Source organism: Mizuhopecten yessoensis, unplaced genomic scaffold (genome assembly GCF_002113885.1).
Source record: "Mizuhopecten yessoensis strain PY_sf001 unplaced genomic scaffold, ASM211388v2 scaffold2681, whole genome shotgun sequence".
Lineage (NCBI taxonomy): Eukaryota > Metazoa > Mollusca > Bivalvia > Pectinida > Pectinidae > Mizuhopecten > Mizuhopecten yessoensis.
The window spans coordinates 1043780-1064339 of NW_018404667.1; the positions used below are offsets into that span (position 1 = coordinate 1043780).

The 20560-nt window shown below is 36.3% G+C and overlaps 1 protein-coding gene across 1 annotated transcript; it reads right to left on the reverse strand.

Moving 5' to 3' along the window:
* Window positions 1–2515: 2515 nt before the first annotated feature.
* LOC110446353 lies at window positions 2516–19701 on the reverse strand. The gene is made up of 10 exons (XM_021491466.1): window positions 19328–19701; window positions 14743–14784; window positions 13399–13446; window positions 12591–12755; window positions 11942–12067; window positions 10417–10503; window positions 9750–9827; window positions 8845–9552; window positions 5183–5309; window positions 2516–2554 (listed from the first exon to the last, which is right to left on the reverse strand). Exons 1-10 carry the CDS (start codon window positions 19371–19373, stop codon window positions 2551–2553), a joined length of 1431 nt encoding a protein of 476 aa, XP_021347141.1. The 5' UTR covers window positions 19374–19701; the 3' UTR covers window positions 2516–2550.
* Between the last annotated feature and the right edge of the window lie 859 nt (window positions 19702–20560).

The following is a 20560-nucleotide window of genomic DNA, read 5'->3' on the forward strand; positions in this document are numbered from 1 at the left end:
TTGAAATAAACCAGTACTCCTTTAAAATTTGAAGTAAACTAAATTGGATTAACTCAACTCCAATATGCAAATTAAATTTTCCTGCTTTTTGGCCCCTATCATAGACGGACCAAAACGGTTTATTTGGCTTTATGCCACTTCTCTGGAACTAAGAGATAGATATCAACCATTTTTGACTGGAAGCATCCCTAGGTGGTAAGGATTCAAAATTGTACAAATGGTGGGATTGACCACCCCAAGGGGCTGAGGGCGTGGCCAAAAGGGGGATGATGCAGTGTAATTGTTTTTTTAAACTGTATATATTACCAGATTTGTTAGGTACACTCACCTGTATATGTAACGTTTATTCTTAAAATTGTTAAAGCACCCACATATATACTTGAACGTTGATGTAGGCATGGTTCATCTGTTGATGAACTGCAATATTGATACTGCAAATTAGTTATATTTAGCGTGATATCCATTTTCGCCATTACAGTTCCCGCTTTCAGTAATGGTTGCTAATCACAATGGCACAAGAACAGTAATTCATAATTTATTTCCATATGTCCCAAAGGAGGAGTGCCAATTTGGGCCTTCTGGTGGCTATCACCGGTAAGTTTTATTTTTTTGTAGATACATACCTTGGGGTTATGCCATCATGTTTTGATATGAAATTAAGGTCAGCTTGTAGATCATTTCAAGATATGAGGGGGTAAAGTGGGGTACCAAAATCACAAATGAACGCTTTTTTTTACAAAATTATATGTTATTTTTTTTAAGTTTCTTCATCATTTTTGTGTACTGCGTAACACTAAAACAGCAAATATTAAAGATGGCCGAACAATGTAACACGTAGTTGACAAGTAGGTCACTCCGGACCAGCACTATTCGGCAATGATGAATTGGAGTTTAAAGACATCAAAAATTATAACTTTATAAGTAAGGTATAAGATAAGAAATAAAAGCTAGATGATTTTAAAAATAATTTATTTTGATACATATTTCTATAAATGTATGATACAATATCAGCACTTTAGTAAATTTCTGTTGTGCCACACTGTGTATTAAGATTTATTAGTTACATCAATTTGCAAATACAGTGCTAATTTATTACACATCTATTCCGTCTTTTCGTATCGCAGAGTTATCTGCTCTTGTAATAAGGTATTGATTGTTACGTCGTTTGTTTGTGAGATTAACGTCATCAATTTTTGAGAAAACGACGTAATTTTCTCACACAAACCAATGACGTAACAATCAATACCTGCTCACAAGAGAGGATAACTCTGCAATACGCAAGGACGGAATAATGTACAACCAGATGTTGTTTTGAATTTATATTCATAAGCAATCTTGTTCTCAATGTATTTTTTCCGGAATAGGCAGCGTACGAAAGACTACACTAAACGTGCAAATTGACTTTAGGTCACGGTAAGCACACTGATATACTGTATACTGGCAAAAAGTTTGCACAGTCAAACTTTCGCCCTTCGCCTGAGAAATCTAAACTCGCTCTTAGATAATTTCGCCTTTCACATTTAACTACTATGTAAATTATGTTGCTGACTGTTGTTTTATGAAGTGATAATTTCGCCCTCATTTCAGGGGGCATAAATCAATCTGCGGCGAAATATCCCCGATAAATAGTAGTTTAACATAACACTACTGTGAATCTTAGCCTTGACCAATTAATATTACTGTATGCCGGGACGTTTTCGCCAAGTCAAACATTCGCCCTTTAGCTGTGAAATCCAAATTCGTCCCGTGATAATTTCGCTTTTCCCATTTAATTGCTATGTCATTTTTGCTGCTGACTTATGTTCGCTGTAATGCTAAATTCGTCCTCATACCAGCGGGCGGAGCCAGGCAGAAATTAAACTGCAGCGAAATGTCCGGGTATACAGTAAACACGTGCAATTGACAATGGTCAGTCGGCGAATCGACACATATTTGTTTTGTTAAGGATCTCTGTACCAATTCCAAAACAGTAACTATGAATAGGAGACATTTTACCTTCAGCTGAATACTGTGAAACCAAATGTTTTCGTGGGACCCAAATTTCGTTGTTTCTCGAAACGCACCATTTCGTGGGAACAATAATTCGTGGATTACATGTACCAAATCATACGGAGAATGGCTTAATGTCACACTTGTAATTACTTGGTGGACTTACTAATTCATGGATGCAGATTACCCACAAAATAAACGAAATTAAAAACACCTACAAAAATAATGATTTCACAGTAAATAGTATCTTGCGGAAATTTCATAGAATAGTAACAACCAAGGACTTCCGAACACAATGCAGTCGCCCGTACAAATTGAGCTTCCTGACCATCGGTAGTTCCCAGGCCAAATTGTATGAAAAGCGGAATTAAGGGGAGACAACTTTATGCCGGAAAAAAAAATCAGTGGCACTCCTTTCAAATGTGACTGCAGTTAGCAATGCTATTCCAACATTGTGTGTTCTGTGTCGATGTTTTGTTGATGATTTTGAAGTTAAATTAAAATACTTCTTCCGTGTCGTGGGTCCTTACGATTTTTTTTCTCTGAACAATGGATTGATCATCATCTAAAAAAAAGAAAGAAGATAAGTTAGTAAAAATTTGATTAAGTTTACGTAAAGGGTTTTGCAACAAGAGGCCCAGGGGCCTTAATAGCTCACCTGGTATTTTATTTTTCAATTTAAAACCTGCTGAGTACCATTCAGGTTTATCAAAGGAGTACAAGTAACAAAGTTGCATCTTCCATTTATAAATATTCAATTCCCTTTGCCCAAAGATTCTCTAAAACAAGTTTGGTTAGGTTAAAATCCCTTCAACGGTACAGAAGGAGAAGGATCTTTAATGTTTTCCTCTATTTCCCCTAATGGGCCCCACTAATCTGCCCCAAAGAAGGGGAATCCACACACCTCAGTTTAAACAAAATTGATTCTTTTCTCCCTAAGCATGCTTCAGACTGCATTTGGTTTAAATCCCTTCACTTGTATAGTAGGAGAAAAAAAATCCTCTATTTCCCCTATTGGGCCCCGCTCCTATGCCGCCAGAAGGCCCACACCCTCCGTTTATACAAACTTGAGTCTCCTTTGTCCAAAGATGCTCTAGGACAAATTTGGTCAAAATCCTTCAATTGGTTGAGGAGAAGATTTTTAAAGATTTACCTATTTTCCCCTATTTGGCCCCGTCCCTCTGCCCCCAGGGGGACCATACCCTCCGTTCATACAAAACTGAGAACCCTTTGGCCAATGATGCTCCAGACCAAATTTGGTCAAAATCCCTTCATCGGTACAAAAGGAGAAGGATATTTGATGTTTTCCTCTATTTCCCCTAATGGGCCCCACCCATCTGCCCTTAGAAGGAGGCCCACACACCTCAGTTTATACAAAATTGATTCTTTTGTCCCTAATCATGCTTCAGACTGCATTTGGTTAAAATCCCTTCACTTGTATAGCAGGAGAAAAAAAATCCTCTATTTCCCCTATTGGGCNTCCGTTTATACAAAACTGAGAACCCTTTGGCCAATGATGCTCCTGACCAAGCTTCAGACTGCATTTGGTTTAAATCCCTTCACTTGTATAGTAGGAGAAAAAAAATCCTCTACTTCCCCTATTTGGCCCCGCCCCTCTGCCCCCAAAGAGGCCACACCCTCCGTTTATACAAACTTGAGTCTCCTTTGTCCAAAGATGCTCTAGGACAAATTTGGTCAAAATCCTTTTATTGGTTGAGAAGAAGAAGATTTTTAAAGATTTACCTATTTTCCCCCTATTTGGCCCCGCCCCTCTGCCCCCAGGGGGGTTATACCCTCCGTTTTTACAAAACTGAGAACCCTTTGGCCAATGATGCTCCTGACCAAATTTGGTCAAAATCCTCTGAGCCATTCAGGACCAGTAGCATTTTAAAGGAAAAAGTTGACGGACGCCGGACGACGGACGACGGACGACGGACGCTGCACCATGGGATAAGCTCACTTGGCCCTTCGGGCCAGGTGAGCTAATAAAACTGGTCCTCAGAGCGACATTTCCATTACTCAAACATAAGAGTGTATCATCGCATGATCCTGTATGATATTGAGTCTTAAGAAACAGCTTATATAAAATCATGTTGTAATTGAAATATATGCAGCTGTAGAGCATAACTATAGTCTTTTATCAAGTCGAAAATAAATAAAAACACTTTATTTGCCAAAAATATTTTGTGATAATTTAACATAATTTACAATTATTTTTTTAAATAATCTTGATATCAATGAAAAAAGTCTTATATAAGTTTGTTTGAGGTGTTTCGTCCTCTCAACAGCTAAGGCAAAATGGGGTCATGTTACCAGGGAGACATCGCCAGGAAAAAGAGTAGATAATACAGAATGGAAAAGGTAAAGATCCCACGTGATTCCATAGGGACAGCAAATCAAGTTTGTTGTATTGAATATCCCTTGAGTTGAATACATAGGCACCCCTCCCGCTCCCCCCACTCTTCTCGATTCAGCGATGATATCGCCTCTTACAACATGTAATTAAATAAAGCATGCCTATTTTCTCACCGAACCTGAATTGGTGTCGAATGTATTTATACAACAAATGCTTTCCTGGTATGAAATAACTTCGGTTACATCAATAAAAATATCAACAAATGGCATGCATGATATCGATCGATATGTACAGAGTTAATCGTTTCCCACTGCATGCTATAAACAGGGGCGACTAAATGAGGGTACCCTGCAGAACTGGATGATTCTGTAGTGTTTTCTGCAAAGGGGACTTTTGACAGAACCAAAACTGATAGGCTGCCTCATTGTAGCATTTGTGATTTCTTCTTTTTTCTCCTATTCTGGAGAATACGGTGTTCCTGGGGCATCCGTCTTCGATGTTTTCAGATGATGCAAGGACGTTTGACTCCAAACATATATCAACCGTTGTAGTCTAGGAGTTGGACGAATGGTTCGCCCGTTGTCAGTATAATGTGACCGGGTGTGGGGTGTCCTGCTGGGTGTCTTCGGCAGTATGTTTCAGTGAGGTAGCACTATAAAGTCGGCATCAGTTCTGCGCTATCACAAGAAGACAGACACGAACAGATCACAGCCTCCCAAAACACACACGCATACACTACACGCATGCATCTTGCAAACAAGGAGGGAGGGGTCGTTAAATGACCATAGCTGCTGATAGGACGTTAAGCAATACTAAACCAAACCAAACCAATCTTACCCTTGCATGAAACTTCTAGGATTTCCTGGAGGCATAAACCCTCGGTTTAGAGCAGGTCCAGGTCCACTGCCGAAATTTGGTTGGTTCGGTCCTGATGGAAATCCTTGGTTTGGCATGGCCATAGGCACTGGAACAACACGAACATTTACTTATAAGTAGATGCAATTTGTTAAACTCAATTTTAATAAATTCGTTATCACGTATAACTTAAGGATCCCCGAACCAACAATTTAAACTTGTATTGGTAACTGTTTTTTCCCGGTATAACCATAGCTTTCATAAGTCATAAATGAAAAGAAAGTCATAACTTGCGGAACTTTTATGAGAAATGATAAAAATAGGTAAAATACAATCAACAACAGTGTCCGAGTGTACCAAACCAGCGGGGCTAGACCGGGACAACAGTGTTCCGAGTGTACCAAACCAGCGGGGCTAGACCGGGACAACAGAGTTCCGAGTGTACCACACCAGAGGGGCTAGACCGGGACAACAGTGTTCCGAGGGTACCAAACCAGCGGGGCTAGACCGGGACAACAGTGTTCCGAGTGGACCAAACAAGCGGGACTAGACCGGGACAACAGTGTTCCGAGTGTACCAAACCAGCGGGGCTAGACCGGGACAACAGTGTTCCGAGTGTACCACACCAGCGGGGCTAGACCGGGATTCGAACCCTGGACTTTCGATTTCTATACCATCGCGCTATCCAAATGAGCTAAATGACCTGTCCTAACTGTGCTACAGTAATACAAACGAATGTTAAGGGGAGGTCACTATATATAGGAAATAATACAGTGCATAGGGACACCGATCCTTAATTGGACTTATAAGAATAAAATTATGTAGCATATTTTAAGCTAAAAAAATAAATCAACGTGCAATTTAGAAATTTAGAAATCCTTTTTTTTTATATATGTTTCGTTCTACTTCCTTGTTAATTAAAAAATCTGTAGTTTAGATCCATGTTGTCATTGCATATTAAATTGCTTATTATGCAATGGTTCGACAATAATATTCGACTCTCATGCACAAGCTCAGGAATGAAGTTTTTCTATATTTTTCCTTCATTATTGTGTCTTTTCATGTCACATCCGTCGTATATCCATATCCAACCACGTGACCACGTGACCGGAATCACGTGACCCGAAAAGACGTTTTGTGTGAATTCATAGGACATTAAGAAATAGTAAATAAATGGAGAAAAAAAATCTAAAAAATAAAAATTACATATCAAGTCAACGCCGCAATAGCTAGCAACTGTCTAGAATGACCATTTGTCTGCGCCCGTTACCTGTCTATAAGTATGTATTTTCTGTTTTTCCTATCAAGCCATATCTACATTCCGCTAGGCTATAAACAGACTTCAAGAGCACCTGTCTTTTGCTAACACCTGGACGTCTACCACCTGTGGTGTGTGTCACCTCACCAAAGTACCATTCTTCTATAACTATCACCTGTCTATAACTACCACCTGACTATAACAATCACTTGCTTATAACTACCATCTGAATAAAGCTATTACCTGTATATAACTACCACATACTTATAACTACCATCTGAATACAACTATTACCTGTATATAACTACCACATACTTATAACTACCATCTGAATACAACTATTACCTGTATATAACTACCACATACTTATAACTACCATCTGAATACAACTATTACCTGTATATAACTACCACATATTTATAACTACCATCTGAATACAACTATTACCTGTATATAACTACCACATACTTATAACTACCATCTGAATACAACTATTACCTGTATATAACTACCACATACTTATAACTACCATCTGAATACAACTATTACCTGTATATAACTACCACATACTTATAACTACCATCTGAATACAACTATTACCTGTATATAACTACCACATATTTATAACTACCATCTGAATACAACTATTACCTGTATATAACTACCACATACTTATAACTACCATCTGAATACAACTATTACCTGTATATAACTACCACATATTTATAACTACCATCTGAATACAACTATTACCTGTATATAACTACCACATACTTATAACTACCATCTGAATACAACTATTACCTGTATATAACTACCACATATTTATAACTACCATCTGAATACAACTATTACCTGTATATAACTACCACATACTTATAACTACCATCTGAATACAACTATTACCTGTATATAACTACCACATATTTATAACTACCATCTGAATACAACTATTACCTGTATATAACTACCACATACTTATAACTACCATCTGAATACAACTATTACCTGTATATAACTACCACATATTTATAACTACCATCTGAATACAACTATTACCTGTATATAACTACCACATACTTATAACTACCATCTGAATACAACTATTACCTGTATATAACTACCACATATTTATAACTACCATCTGAATACAACTATTACCTGTATATAACTACCACATACTTATAACTACCATCTGAATACAACTATTACCTGTATATAACTACCACATACTTATAACTACCATCTGAATACAACTATTACCTGTATATAACTACCACATATTTATAACTACCATCTGAATACAACTATTACCTGTATATAACTACCACATACTTATAACTACCATCTGAATACAACTATTACCTGTATATAACTACCACATACTTATAACTACCATCTGAATACAACTATTACCTGTATATAACTACCACATACTTATAACTACCATCTGAATACAACTATTACCTGTATATAACTACCACATACTTATAACTACCATCTGAATACAACTATTACCTGTATATAACTACCACATATTTATAACTACCATCTGAATACAACTATTACCTGTATATAACTACCACATACTTATAACTACCATCTGAATACAACTATTACCTGTATATAACTACCACATATTTATAACTACCATCTGAATACAACTATTACCTGTATATAACTACCACATACTTATAACTACCATCTGAATACAACTATTACCTGTATATAACTACCACATATTTATAACTACCATCTGAATACAACTATTACCTGTATATAACTACCACATACTTATAACTACCATCTGAATACAACTATTACCTGTATATAACTACCACATACATATAACTACCATCTGAATAAAGCTATTACCTGTATATAACTACCACATACATATAACTACCATCTGAATACAACTATTACCTGTATATAACTACCACATACTTATAACTACCATCTGAATAAAGCTATTACCTGTATATAACCACCACATGTTTATAACTACCATCTGAATAAAACTATTACCTGTATATAACTACCACATACTTATAACTACCATCTGAATAAAACTACTACCTGTATATAACTACCGCATGCTTATAACTACCATCTGTAAACAGCTACCATCTGTCCATTACTACAATCTGAATATAACTGCCATATGTCAATACATGTAACTACAACCTATCTATAACGACTATCTGTATATAAATGTAATTACCCTCTGTTTATAATACCATCTGATATTATAACTACGATATACTTATAACTACCACATGGTACACGTAACTACCACCTGTCTACACCTTAATCTGTGTACAGCTACAATTCTTAGATACAGTGTATATCACTTATACAGACAAAACAGACAAAAAAGACATACTTGAGTGTTGCATAGGTACCGGCGATTCAAATTGCGTCATCATAGATCCTTGAAAGGAGTGCATATCTATTCCTGGATGAGGGGACATCATATTAGGCGATTTACCATCATTTCCGGGTATATTTGGATATGGCTCCGCTTGGAAAGGATAGTCCAATGGATGTTTGAATTTATCTTGGTCCTTTGTGTTCGGCTGCAAAGAACTTGTTCCCGACTTTACAAAGTCCTTTTCACTAACAGGGCCTTGACGAACAGGACTGTGAATCGAACCACGTTCCACCGGAACAGTTTCACCAAATCCACTTTGCCACGGGGATAAATGACGATTATCCACGATACTCCCTTCTCTTCTAGAACCAGATGGATGCCATTCGTTAATCTTTTCCTCTTTATGCTTATTACCGGAAGTAGGACCTCCGTTTCGTTCACTTACGCTTTTATCACCATGTGTTGTTCCAGATGGTTCATGACCATTCCCAGTTAAAGTACCGGAAGTGGCAGCACCTTTGAGATGTTCAAGCATACTGGTGTCAGTAACAACTTTGCGGATAATGTTGCTAGCAGATGTTAGAGTTGTAGCGGAGGTCTCCAATAAATCAAGAGCCACTTTCAGTTGTATGCCTATAGATTTCATCCCATTAGGTAGGGCAACTGCGGTTGCCTCCGACCCGGATGTTGTATGTAAGGGATAATCGAATGTTGGTGTAGCTAGATTTGTAAAAATCATGAAAAAAAAATCATGACTGCACAGTAAATATATATTATATAAATCGTCGCATTTGAATATAATGAAAATTCGATGAAGTTTTACTATTTATATCAATATCACAAGTGACCACTGAAGTCGTGTAGAGAACCATTATTGTCTTTTCAATTGTAAACAATTAAAACAAAAGTCGTCATACCAATATGCGATGTCGATGTTCCGGAGGTAGGTTGATGTCCATCACTTCCGGTAAAAGTTTGCGCTCGTTCTGATTGACCTGGAATCCAACCGAATATGTATGTAAATGTGAGTCATTGAAATTACATTTTAAATAAAATAAGGTTTTTTTAGGCGTGCGGGTGTGCAGTGGATAACGCAATCGCGTTTTACTAAAATAGCACGGGTTCGATTCCCAAACTTGATGTGAAAAGGTATGGGGAACTTGCCGGACCGCATTTGGTTTATTCGGGTACTCCGGTTTCCACCCACAACAAGGCCCCCTGCGCAATATCATTCAGGCAAATACGAGTGATTAACATCAGCTAATATAGCATGTTTACCAACTGTTGTGCAATATTAACCAAAATGATTGAAATTAAGGATTCCTGTTCCTTGACCCATTGTTTTTTTCCGTATAAAGAGTAACCTTCCTTCAATATCATGTTTGATATTACTGTAGCAAAGATGTGTCCGGCCACAACCGTTGGCAAGGTGCTAGTAGCTCAGTCAGTTAGAGCTAAGAGTCAATCAGCCAGTTTTCTGTCGTTTGTACATTGTGCACACGATCCTACACTGTACATCTCAATCGCGGTTTTTTTCGTGTTATACTAATAACGAGAATTACCAAGGAAAAATGGAACACTTACCGCTTGATGAAGGAGAACTGTCTTTGGATGGACCGGAATTCAAATGTGCCATGATATCGGCAATAGAACTCTGCGCCGTCAATCTTCCTGGAAAAAAAGAAAAAAAGTTACATGCTAAAGGTTATCCTTCTGTATTAAGGTATAAATAATACACAGCGTTGCTCACTCAGTCTGTAGTCTGCGTCACCCTTTACGTCCGAGAGATCAAATCGAAAAACTTGTTAGATTTAAAAATAATGTTGCTGCACCTCTGTGGTATGTCATACAGAAATCGAAGGCTCTGTACGCGCTTCCTTGTGGGAACTACACAAGTTCACCAGTTTGGTCCTTTGGTGGACATCATAAGAATCGCGCGGCTGCGAAGCGGTAAAATAAGCCGACTGTTAAGTCGGGCGTTCCAACTCTGTAATTTTCAAAGGTGATGTATAAACCTAGCGAAATAAAAGTATTGTTTTTTATTATCTGAAAACCAATTAAATAGCGAACCGGATGTCATCAATTTCGTCGCGATATATCCCAGGAATACATAGAACTTAAGTAAACTCATCCCGTTGAATTTCGATTGTTTGTTTCTGTATCTATCTAAGTCTTGATATATAACTCTCAGAATAAGTTATCGTTCTGTAGTTTTGTCATCCTCGATATCCAGGGGTTACGCTCACTTTCGCTCTCTGCACCCCTGGAATATGTCATAGCAAAATTGAAGGCTCGGTGTGCACCAACTTGTTGATGAAACAAGAAGACTAGTTCGATCCTTTGATGAACATCAAAAAAATATCGCCGTCACGTAACGTTAAAGATTGACAGGCTTTAAAGTCGGGCGTCTCTCCTTTGTAATCTTAAAAGGACAGGTATCAGCCTAGCGATTGGTCAGATTTTTTTTTTAACTGAGACCAATCGAACAGCTATCTTCTTGCCTTATATTTGCCTTTGACATATTCCAGGGGTGCAGAGACCGAAAGTGGTTAAAGCATGCAGTTTGATAATACAATACAGGTAGATAACACATGTAAACACAAAAATCGGGATACTCTTTTTAATCCTATGTTCTTTCATCATTTACATAATCATGTCCCGCTTTACAAAACAATGATTCTTTTACCACCCATTATCGTATGATTTATCTACCAATCTCTAGGGTATGACAGATAGCACGTGGGAAAAAAAGTATGACGTCACAATCAACTCTCCATGGGAAACGTCATATGCAAAAGAGGATGATAAATGTGGAAACAACATTGTTTTAAAACATAGCATTTGGATGATGGGAGCAAATTAAGCATTCCGTAACTTGAGGGTGTAACAGAGCCTCGGGTTAAACAACCAAAAATGCACCCCTCGGGATTAACAACCAAAAATGCACCACTCGGGTTTGAGTGTTATCTGTAACACGCTCAATGTAGGGGACAATTATGTTATTCTTGGACAAATAAAAAATAATTTTGTTTGTACCGTAACTTAGAAATTACATCTACGTCCAAGTCAAAATGTGATATCCTCAGAGACAATATTTGATCATAGTTACCCTCTGGATTATCCTGTTTCCTAGAGGCGGAAATAGACGTGTAGTGTCCGTGGTCCGTGTGTGTAGACGTCATTGATGATGCTTTCCCATCATGCTTTGCCAATGAATTGGACATAAGAGAAGCGTCTGGAATTTTGAGGAAAAGATTTTAACGTTTTCTTTCTGTTTTGCTTTTTTATACACTTATAACGTCATTTTTTTCAAAGTTATATTTTTGATTATTGAAAAAAAGACGGCGAAAAGTTAGTCCTATTTTTTTTACATCAAATCGGAAAAAAACATTCAAAAATAACGTAATGGTTCGAGGGCCTGTAGCAAAACACCGGAGAGTTCCACTACAGTTTTGCAAACAAAGAGTTACGTCCCCTTTAGTCTGTATTGCTTAAATAACGCTGATTAGGTAATTCAGTTGTTTAGAGAGACCGGAGATCTGAGGTAAGAATTGCGGGGTTGCAGAACTCTCCCGTTTACAGTTTTAAAGATATCCCTTGTGTATTTAGTTCGTAAATCTCACGGTGGTTTATCTAGTGAAATAAACTTATTTTCATTCAAAGTAAACACCGTATATGTCGCAAAAAACATTTATCATTCAAATCACCAAGACGGCATTGCATTCGAAACTTAGTAAATAAATAATAAAGACACTCACCATGCCCATGTTTACTTCTATCGGATAGTCCCTGTATAATCTTGGCCAGCAGAGGTGAGAAGTCAGACAGTTTATTAGGCGCATCTTTATTCTTCTCTTTCAGCGACTTCATCATCCTATCCATCATTGTAAAGCTGGCAACTTCCGGCTTGGTAGCGGCAAGTTCTAATGGACATGGAATAGCCGGTCACACATGACTTCACACATTGTTTGGCACGTGCTTATATTGTCATATCAATTTATACATTTTCCTTTTTTTTGCAACGTTGATTTCGTCTTATGTGGTTGATTATTCCGTCTTTGCGTATTGCAGAGTTTTCTTCTCTTTGGAGCAGGTATTGATTGTTACGTCATTGGTTTGTGTGCAAAAATTACGTCGTTTTCTCAAAAATTGATGACGTTACTCTCACAAACAAATGACATAACAATCAAAACCTGCTGACAAGAGAAGATAACTCTGCAATACGCAAAAACGGAATACTTGTTCAGTCCCATATTCGAGATATTTGACAACTAGCCTACTATATAATTGAATCTTACAACTACTTTGACTTGGCAACAAAAATACTCCTTTACACATATTAGCGTTAGTCTTATTTTAGCGGTGTTCGCTCTACATATTGCGCAGGATTATCAATGAGTCAATTTACTACATATATAATTTTCTCTATGGCATATTTTTCTAGGTGCGCCAATTCACCAGAGCGCTCACCTGTAAGAATTTTACCGGGCGCAAAATTAGTACGCTTACAGTATTTTATATAATAAGGGAGTAGCACGTTGTTCTGAGTGTTTTATCACAACATACCGTTATTGAGGCTGGTTTTAGTGGAATCCAATGGAGCGATTTCAGCAACTGAAACATACATTTTGTATAACAGTTATCAGTGTTGCGTCATTGATTGTAATTGTTTAATATTGCATGTTCCATTACAGACCATCATGGATACTACAGGGGTTACGCCCACTTTCGCTCTATATTCCCCTGGAATATGTCATAGAGAAATCGCGAGTTGGATTTGGTAGGATCGCTTACAATCGTTTTGGTATCCATTGTGTCTTTAGACTCTTATATGATTTTTTAATACCACACTTTTTTTTCAAAATGAAAGCTTGCCTATAGATACGAACCGAACTGCTCAGTGATTGCGTAATGTAGTACCTGGATCTCAAAATGGCGCCGGGCTACACGCCGCTCGTATTTACTCCTCTTTTTATACATCATTATAGCACATGTCGCGATATCGTCATCCTCGATATTCCAGGGATTACACTCACTTTCGCGCTCTCTCGCTCTGCACCCATGGAATGCATGTCATAGCGAAATCGAAGGCTTAATATGCGCCACCTTGTTCATGAAACAAGAAGACTAGTTTGAACTTTTGATGTACAACAAAAAGAATCTCGCGGTCGCGTAACGGTAAAATTGACTGCCTTTTAAGTCGGGTGTCGCTCCTCTGTAATCTGTAAAGGACAGGTATCCGCCTGGCGATTGGTAAGATTGTTTTTACCTGAGACCAATCAAATAGCTAGCCGCGTCGCGCCTTCAATATTGATATGACATATTCCAGGCGTGCAGAGAGCGAAAGTGAACGTAACACCTTGAGTATCGAGGATGCGAAAGCGTATACTTTCCATATCTTATTACAATTATATATGCTGTATAGTTGGCACAAGAATAACTCTGAATCCACATATTTCTACAATATTCCGCTCGATATTTGAGTGGGCGGCGACATTCAAATAAATGCTACAGAAACTTGTGATACAAACATTTGCGGGTTATCTCCCTTCGTATGTCGCGATCAAAACGGCTGGACCGGTTTGACCGGAGTTGTTCGTTTATGAAAGAAGGTCAACCCTAGTTATATGATGCTGTTTGCAAACAAGCCTTGACAAAGCGTGCAAGGCCTGCATAAACATTCACAGGTCCGCCAGGATTTAAAACATTTTTTTTTTAGTAAATCATTAAATTTGTGTTTTCTTTTCGGTGCAATAATAATCTCCTCGATACACAGCCGCCTCGTTATGCGTTTTAAGAAAAGTCAAAGGTACACAGCAATTTCAACATATAACCACATTTTATGATTGTACTATAATTAGGCATTTTCGTATTTTTAACAATAATTAATAATTAATTTCAATTATTTACCTTTCTTTTGAGCGATGGCCGCAACATAACCGACGCCAACACCTGAAAATGCAGAAGAGTAGTCAAAATCAGGATTAAAAAAAATCAACATAACAACAAACGCAGATGTCATTTTACAGTTTGATTTGAGGATCTATACGACCGGGCAGATTATTTTCTTAACCTGATCAAAAGTGATATAAAGAATGTTGTAGATAATTTGGAGATTTATTTTATATTTATTATTAATTAAATAATGTATTATCATTGGAATGAATGAGAATGAAGGATTGAATGAGGGAAGAAATGAAAGAAAAGAGTTAGGGAAGGGATAGAGGCCTCCTGTATTAGGCAACTTGATGTAACATAAACCCAGGGCATCCCAACCCTGGCATCGCTCCTCAAAGAAGCTGGGGAAATAAATTAAATTTGAACCTAGATTATCGTTTTCCTTCCTTTGGAGACACACACACATACCAAATAGTTCTTCAAATTGCTATAGTAAGATGAGGAATTATGGCTCTTAAATATGATAATGTTTACCAAGAGTTTCAAAACAATGAACTATCCAGTATTTCTATTCGCGCTATTTACAAACATACGTGCCGTGTGTGTGTGTGTGTTTTAATTTATTTTACAATAAAAAACAAGTTTTTACAATATCAATCAATCTTGTTGGCCCGAATGTAAGTGCGCGGGGGCTCTTAATTAATGTGGGAGGACACCCGAGTACCCGGAGAAAACCCACGTGGTCGGCCAGGTGACCATATACCTTTTCACGTCCGATCGGGGAATCGAACCACGGCCGCCTTGGTGAAATGCAAGTGCGCTATCCACTGTGCCATCCGACCACCCGTTTGCCGTGTGTTAAAGTTTATAAGTAACCATGCCAATAGTTTAATCACACTGATAACGCATGTAAAAAAAAAGTAAATGAAACGAACCTAATCCCATGTATTATTAACTGACCCATTTTACGACATGTCATACGGCCAAGTCATAAATACTGTTTTACACACGTGCAATAAAACCTAAAGATGCTTATATTTGTCGAAACCGCAGGTACATATTCCTATGCCTCTCAGGTGCAATTTTTATTTACAATACCGTTAATTAAATAAATTTTGAAATCTTTATTTTGTCATTGTAATTCCTATTGCATTTAAAAAAAAGTCGTTTTTACCAAAAAATCTTGAACTACCTAGTACTGCGCGAAAAGACAAAAAATGATCGTAGTACTTTGGTTTGACGTATATAGAGTCAGCAAATAACACACAATTGTGTGTAAAGTTCTTTTTTTTCATACCATGAATGTTATGTGATAAATATAATCCTACATTCATGTCATGTTGAAATTATTAAATTCGTAAAATAAGTTGATTAAGCATTGAACTGTTTTTGTATGGTATTTATGATCTATTTGAATGACACAACTTTGCAAGCAAACATCATAATGCGCGCTAGATCATTGATACCATACAAAAAGCAGTTCAATACTTATCTTTACGTTTTTCTCCCTTTTATGTTCTTTTTAACTTACAATTTATTTTTGAAATTTAGAATTCCCGCCTTATCGACAGTCCACACAAATTCGTTCCATTCGTTTAACTTATTCCACAATTCAGTATCAATACAATTGCGTCTGACATGTCTGTAGGGTGATTAAAGTTCATCAATAGAAATCTGAGCTGAACGTTAGATTTGAAAATGTTTCGATTTTTCCCCGGAACAAATTTCTTGCATGGATAAATACAGTGTACACCGTAATCCGACTTTGCCCTCCACGAGGAAGTTATTTTTGGAAGTTGAATGAGCAGAGAGAAAAATTCGAATTTGTGAAGAATTTGTGAAGAATCCAAGCATGGATTTATTTGTTGATTGTATAAGAACCTGATTACAGTCTGTTGATTCTACAAAAGCCTCGTTATTTGACATGTCGTCATAAACTGCGGAAACCGTGGCTGATAGACGCATGATACTGATAGCGATTGAAGTGAGTGATCTTGCGACAGAGCACAGGGGTTCGTTACAAATGTCTGAAATACACATATGCATTGTGTATGTTTATTTGTGCTGTGACTCATATCAGTAGGCCTATAGCATATGTGTGTTTCAGGTATTTGTAACGAACCCCTGTCGATCAGTGCAGTGATAAATTGCATGAGTGTTAGAATTATTTCCATGGCCGGCACTGGTTAATTCAACCGATGTGCATTTTGTACGATATTGCAGACATTTGTCTTTTTTTAGTAATAAAAGTGGTTTTTTGGGGGTTTTTTTGGGTTTTTTTTTACAAATTTACAATTACATTGTCAAGTCTCAGCGATATTTCAGCAGCCGTCATGTTTGTTTACATTGGATATCGTAGTTCCGGTCGGTGTTGTATTAATACGCTAAGAATTATGTCTCGTGTTGCATGGTATTTAAAGTTCCGTCAACGACACAGATTTCAAATAGTCTATATAGTGACAATGCCATGCACATGCAAATATTACGATATGGACATCCATATGAGATTGTGAGTTCCTGATTCGAGTTCTTTCACACTTTTTGTCCAATGCAGTGCCTCTTAAAACTGATGTTGTTCAAAGAGCGCAAATCGAAACGTGTATTGTACAGACCCCAGGCCGTTTTTCGTGTCCGTTTTAACGCCAACGCAACGGAAACGCAACAACGGACTTTTGGAAAAGAAAAACGATCCAGGGTCTGTATAATTCTTTTGAATAAATCAAGAACGGAAACATAGATGGACAAAAATTAAAAAGAAAAAAATAATACATAGAAAAAATTAAATAAAAACAACAACATAATAATATAACCGATACGCCTTTTAAAAGTTATTGTCAATTGTTCTCCGTTTTTTTTTTGTCGGTCGACTAAATGTCAATCGAGCTTAAAGGAAGCCAAACACACCGTGACATTTCAAAATAAGACGTAGTCGTAGATTCAACATACAAAGCAGTTAAAAATTATAATAATCGTTTGTATCGTTGACTGTATAAGTTATCCTTACATCTCAGTATAAACTTGTCAAGTTATCCTCATTAAGGTAAAGGTCCTATAAGTTAGACTCTACGCTTGCCATTGTCGTTATTGTGACATACACGTACTACATAACGGGAAATTGTCGCTCTGTAAAATTTACGCCCTTCGATTGAAATTTATACGTTTTCGCCCGATATTTAATTCTCCCTTCATATTTAACTATTAAGTATATAAGGTTGTGGCAAATGTTCGCTGAAATACTCATTACTGACGGCGAAAAAGGCATAATTTAAACTGCAGCGAAAACGTTCCTCCTGATATACTGTGCTTACAGACCCTGTCAACTGAATTATTCCAAGCAAATCACGTGCTGCTATGCATTTTACGAAATTGTAGTTAATCAATATTTCAATATAAAAAAAATGTAAAAAAATCGAACTCGGGACCTTTATATTGCAAAGCGTACGCTAAACCAATGTTGAGTTATAAAAAAACTTGACAGGGGAAGCAACTCTAAGCAAGAAAAACTCTTTTTTGTTACTTCATATTCTATATAGAGAATACTCCAGGTCAAAGAAAACTCTAAGAATGGAACTCTTTTTCGCGGTTATAACTGATGAAGTGGTACCGTTTGCCTTAAAAAAAATCTACACCGCATGCAATTTCAATAAAGTTGGTTAGATTATTCCACAACACAGAATATGTATACTGTGAAAGTACTAATTAAAGCGGTGATTTTTTGTAGTGTATTATCATATTTTGATGGATTAGAACATGGATAAAATGACACGCTTACAACAATAGCAATTTAGAATACAATCTACAAAAACTTAAGTTTGGGCAATCATAAACTAGCGCAATGTTAAAGAGTGAAACGCGTTAAAATTAAAATACCGCTAACATTTATTCGTTCACAGTATGTTAAATATCTCTTAAATAGTCTGTTCTTGCTAAAGGTATATACATGATGATGCTCCTATGGATCTACCAACTAATTCACTTTTATGAAAAAGAAATCATCTGTGAAACATCTGAAATATCACAGTTGATAATTTGTATATGCCTAAATATATCAAAAGAAATTTTCTAAAACAACAAAACTCGGACACAAGCAGCCATCTTACAATTTAAAAGTATATGATTTGGAATTAAGATATTTCTATCGTTAAACTCTAACAGAATCAATGGTGTTTTATAGACGCCTCTACCCCGTTGCTATATTCGACACATATTTCGGAACACTGAAAACATGTTTTTGTTTATTTTTAGTAGCACTGATATGAGTCTTCAATTGATCATAATAGTGTAATAATTATGTTTACTTTATCCAGCATTCTGCACCTTAATCACAGTTTTGTGTTTTTTTTTATTTAGAAATATTTTGTTATCAACGAAGAAAACAGTTGAATTATGCTACTCAATGCGGTTCGTCTGTAGTCGTTGAAAGATATAGAAAATAAAAGGTAATTTCACGTTTTCAGACAGAAGAAATCGTTCGTTTGAATTTTATAGAATTTTCAGATTAACTTTTCCAGGGAAACAAAATGTTGACGATAAGATCTTGCTCACAGAATGATCTCGAAAACGAAAATAAACGAAGAATTAACATTAAAATACTTACATAGAACGAAAAGAACCAATGCCGGAAGTGTCACCAGATTTGCCATGATGATTCACTTCAATTAACTCCTCAGAACCTCACCACACCGACGCCGAAACCGAAAAAAGAAACATTCAAGTCTACACGTGTAGGCATACAGGTGATACCTGTGTGAAATACAAGCTAAGGACATTTTCTACTGCATGTCAGTCACATATAAAAACCATCGGTCTCTGTAACCGTTTAGTCACGACCCCGGGCCCAGCGACAGGTAATAATCGGCTATAAAGGTCAGGCCAGCTCCACGGCCTCGAGTATCAAGTAACATCAGCTTCACTTTCTAATACAAAATATACTTAACATTTCATTTATCGTTATTAAAATGACATCAATATATGAAACTAATTTAATTCTAATTTTTACATATATACCATTTTTAATATAATCCGAAAGACTGATATCTTCTGTTTGTTTATACATTCTCACAAAATAATATTAAAGGTAATGTGTTATAAAAAGTTGACAAGGCTTGACAGACATGGGTCAAGGAAACTGCGAAGTACATGCTTTGATTAGTAACAGACATATTTATGTTTTATATAAGTTTTATGTCCCTATACAAAGAATGTAATTCAAGTTTATTGTCATATGAATGTTATATTTTCATGACGATTTCATAAATTTGTCTTCAAGTTCTTCATTGACTCGTTATTTAGTTTATTTCAAATGACCTTGTGACAATGTTTCGATTTCAATTTGTTTACATACAGTTATCTTGTTCTTATTATTTTAATTTGTTTAAATTCCATCATCTTATACTTATTATTTAAATTTGTTTACATACAATTATCTTATACTTATCATTTAAATTTGTTTACATACAATTATCTAAGACTTATCAGTTAAATTTAGTTTACATACACTTATATTGTGCTTATTTTTTATTTGTTCACAAACAATTATCTTAGACTTATCATTTAGATTAGTTGTTAAATCATTATTTTAGACTTATTATTAAAATTTGTTTTCGTACAATTATCTTAGACTTATTATTTGATCTGTTTACATACAATTATATTATACTTATTATTCAAATTTGTTTACATACGATTATCTTATACATGTGTACTTATACAAATTTGTTTACATACAAATATCTTATAGTTCACATTTAGATTTGTTTACATACAATCATCTTAGACTTAACATTAAAATTTGTTTACATACAATCATCTTATACTTATCATTGAAATT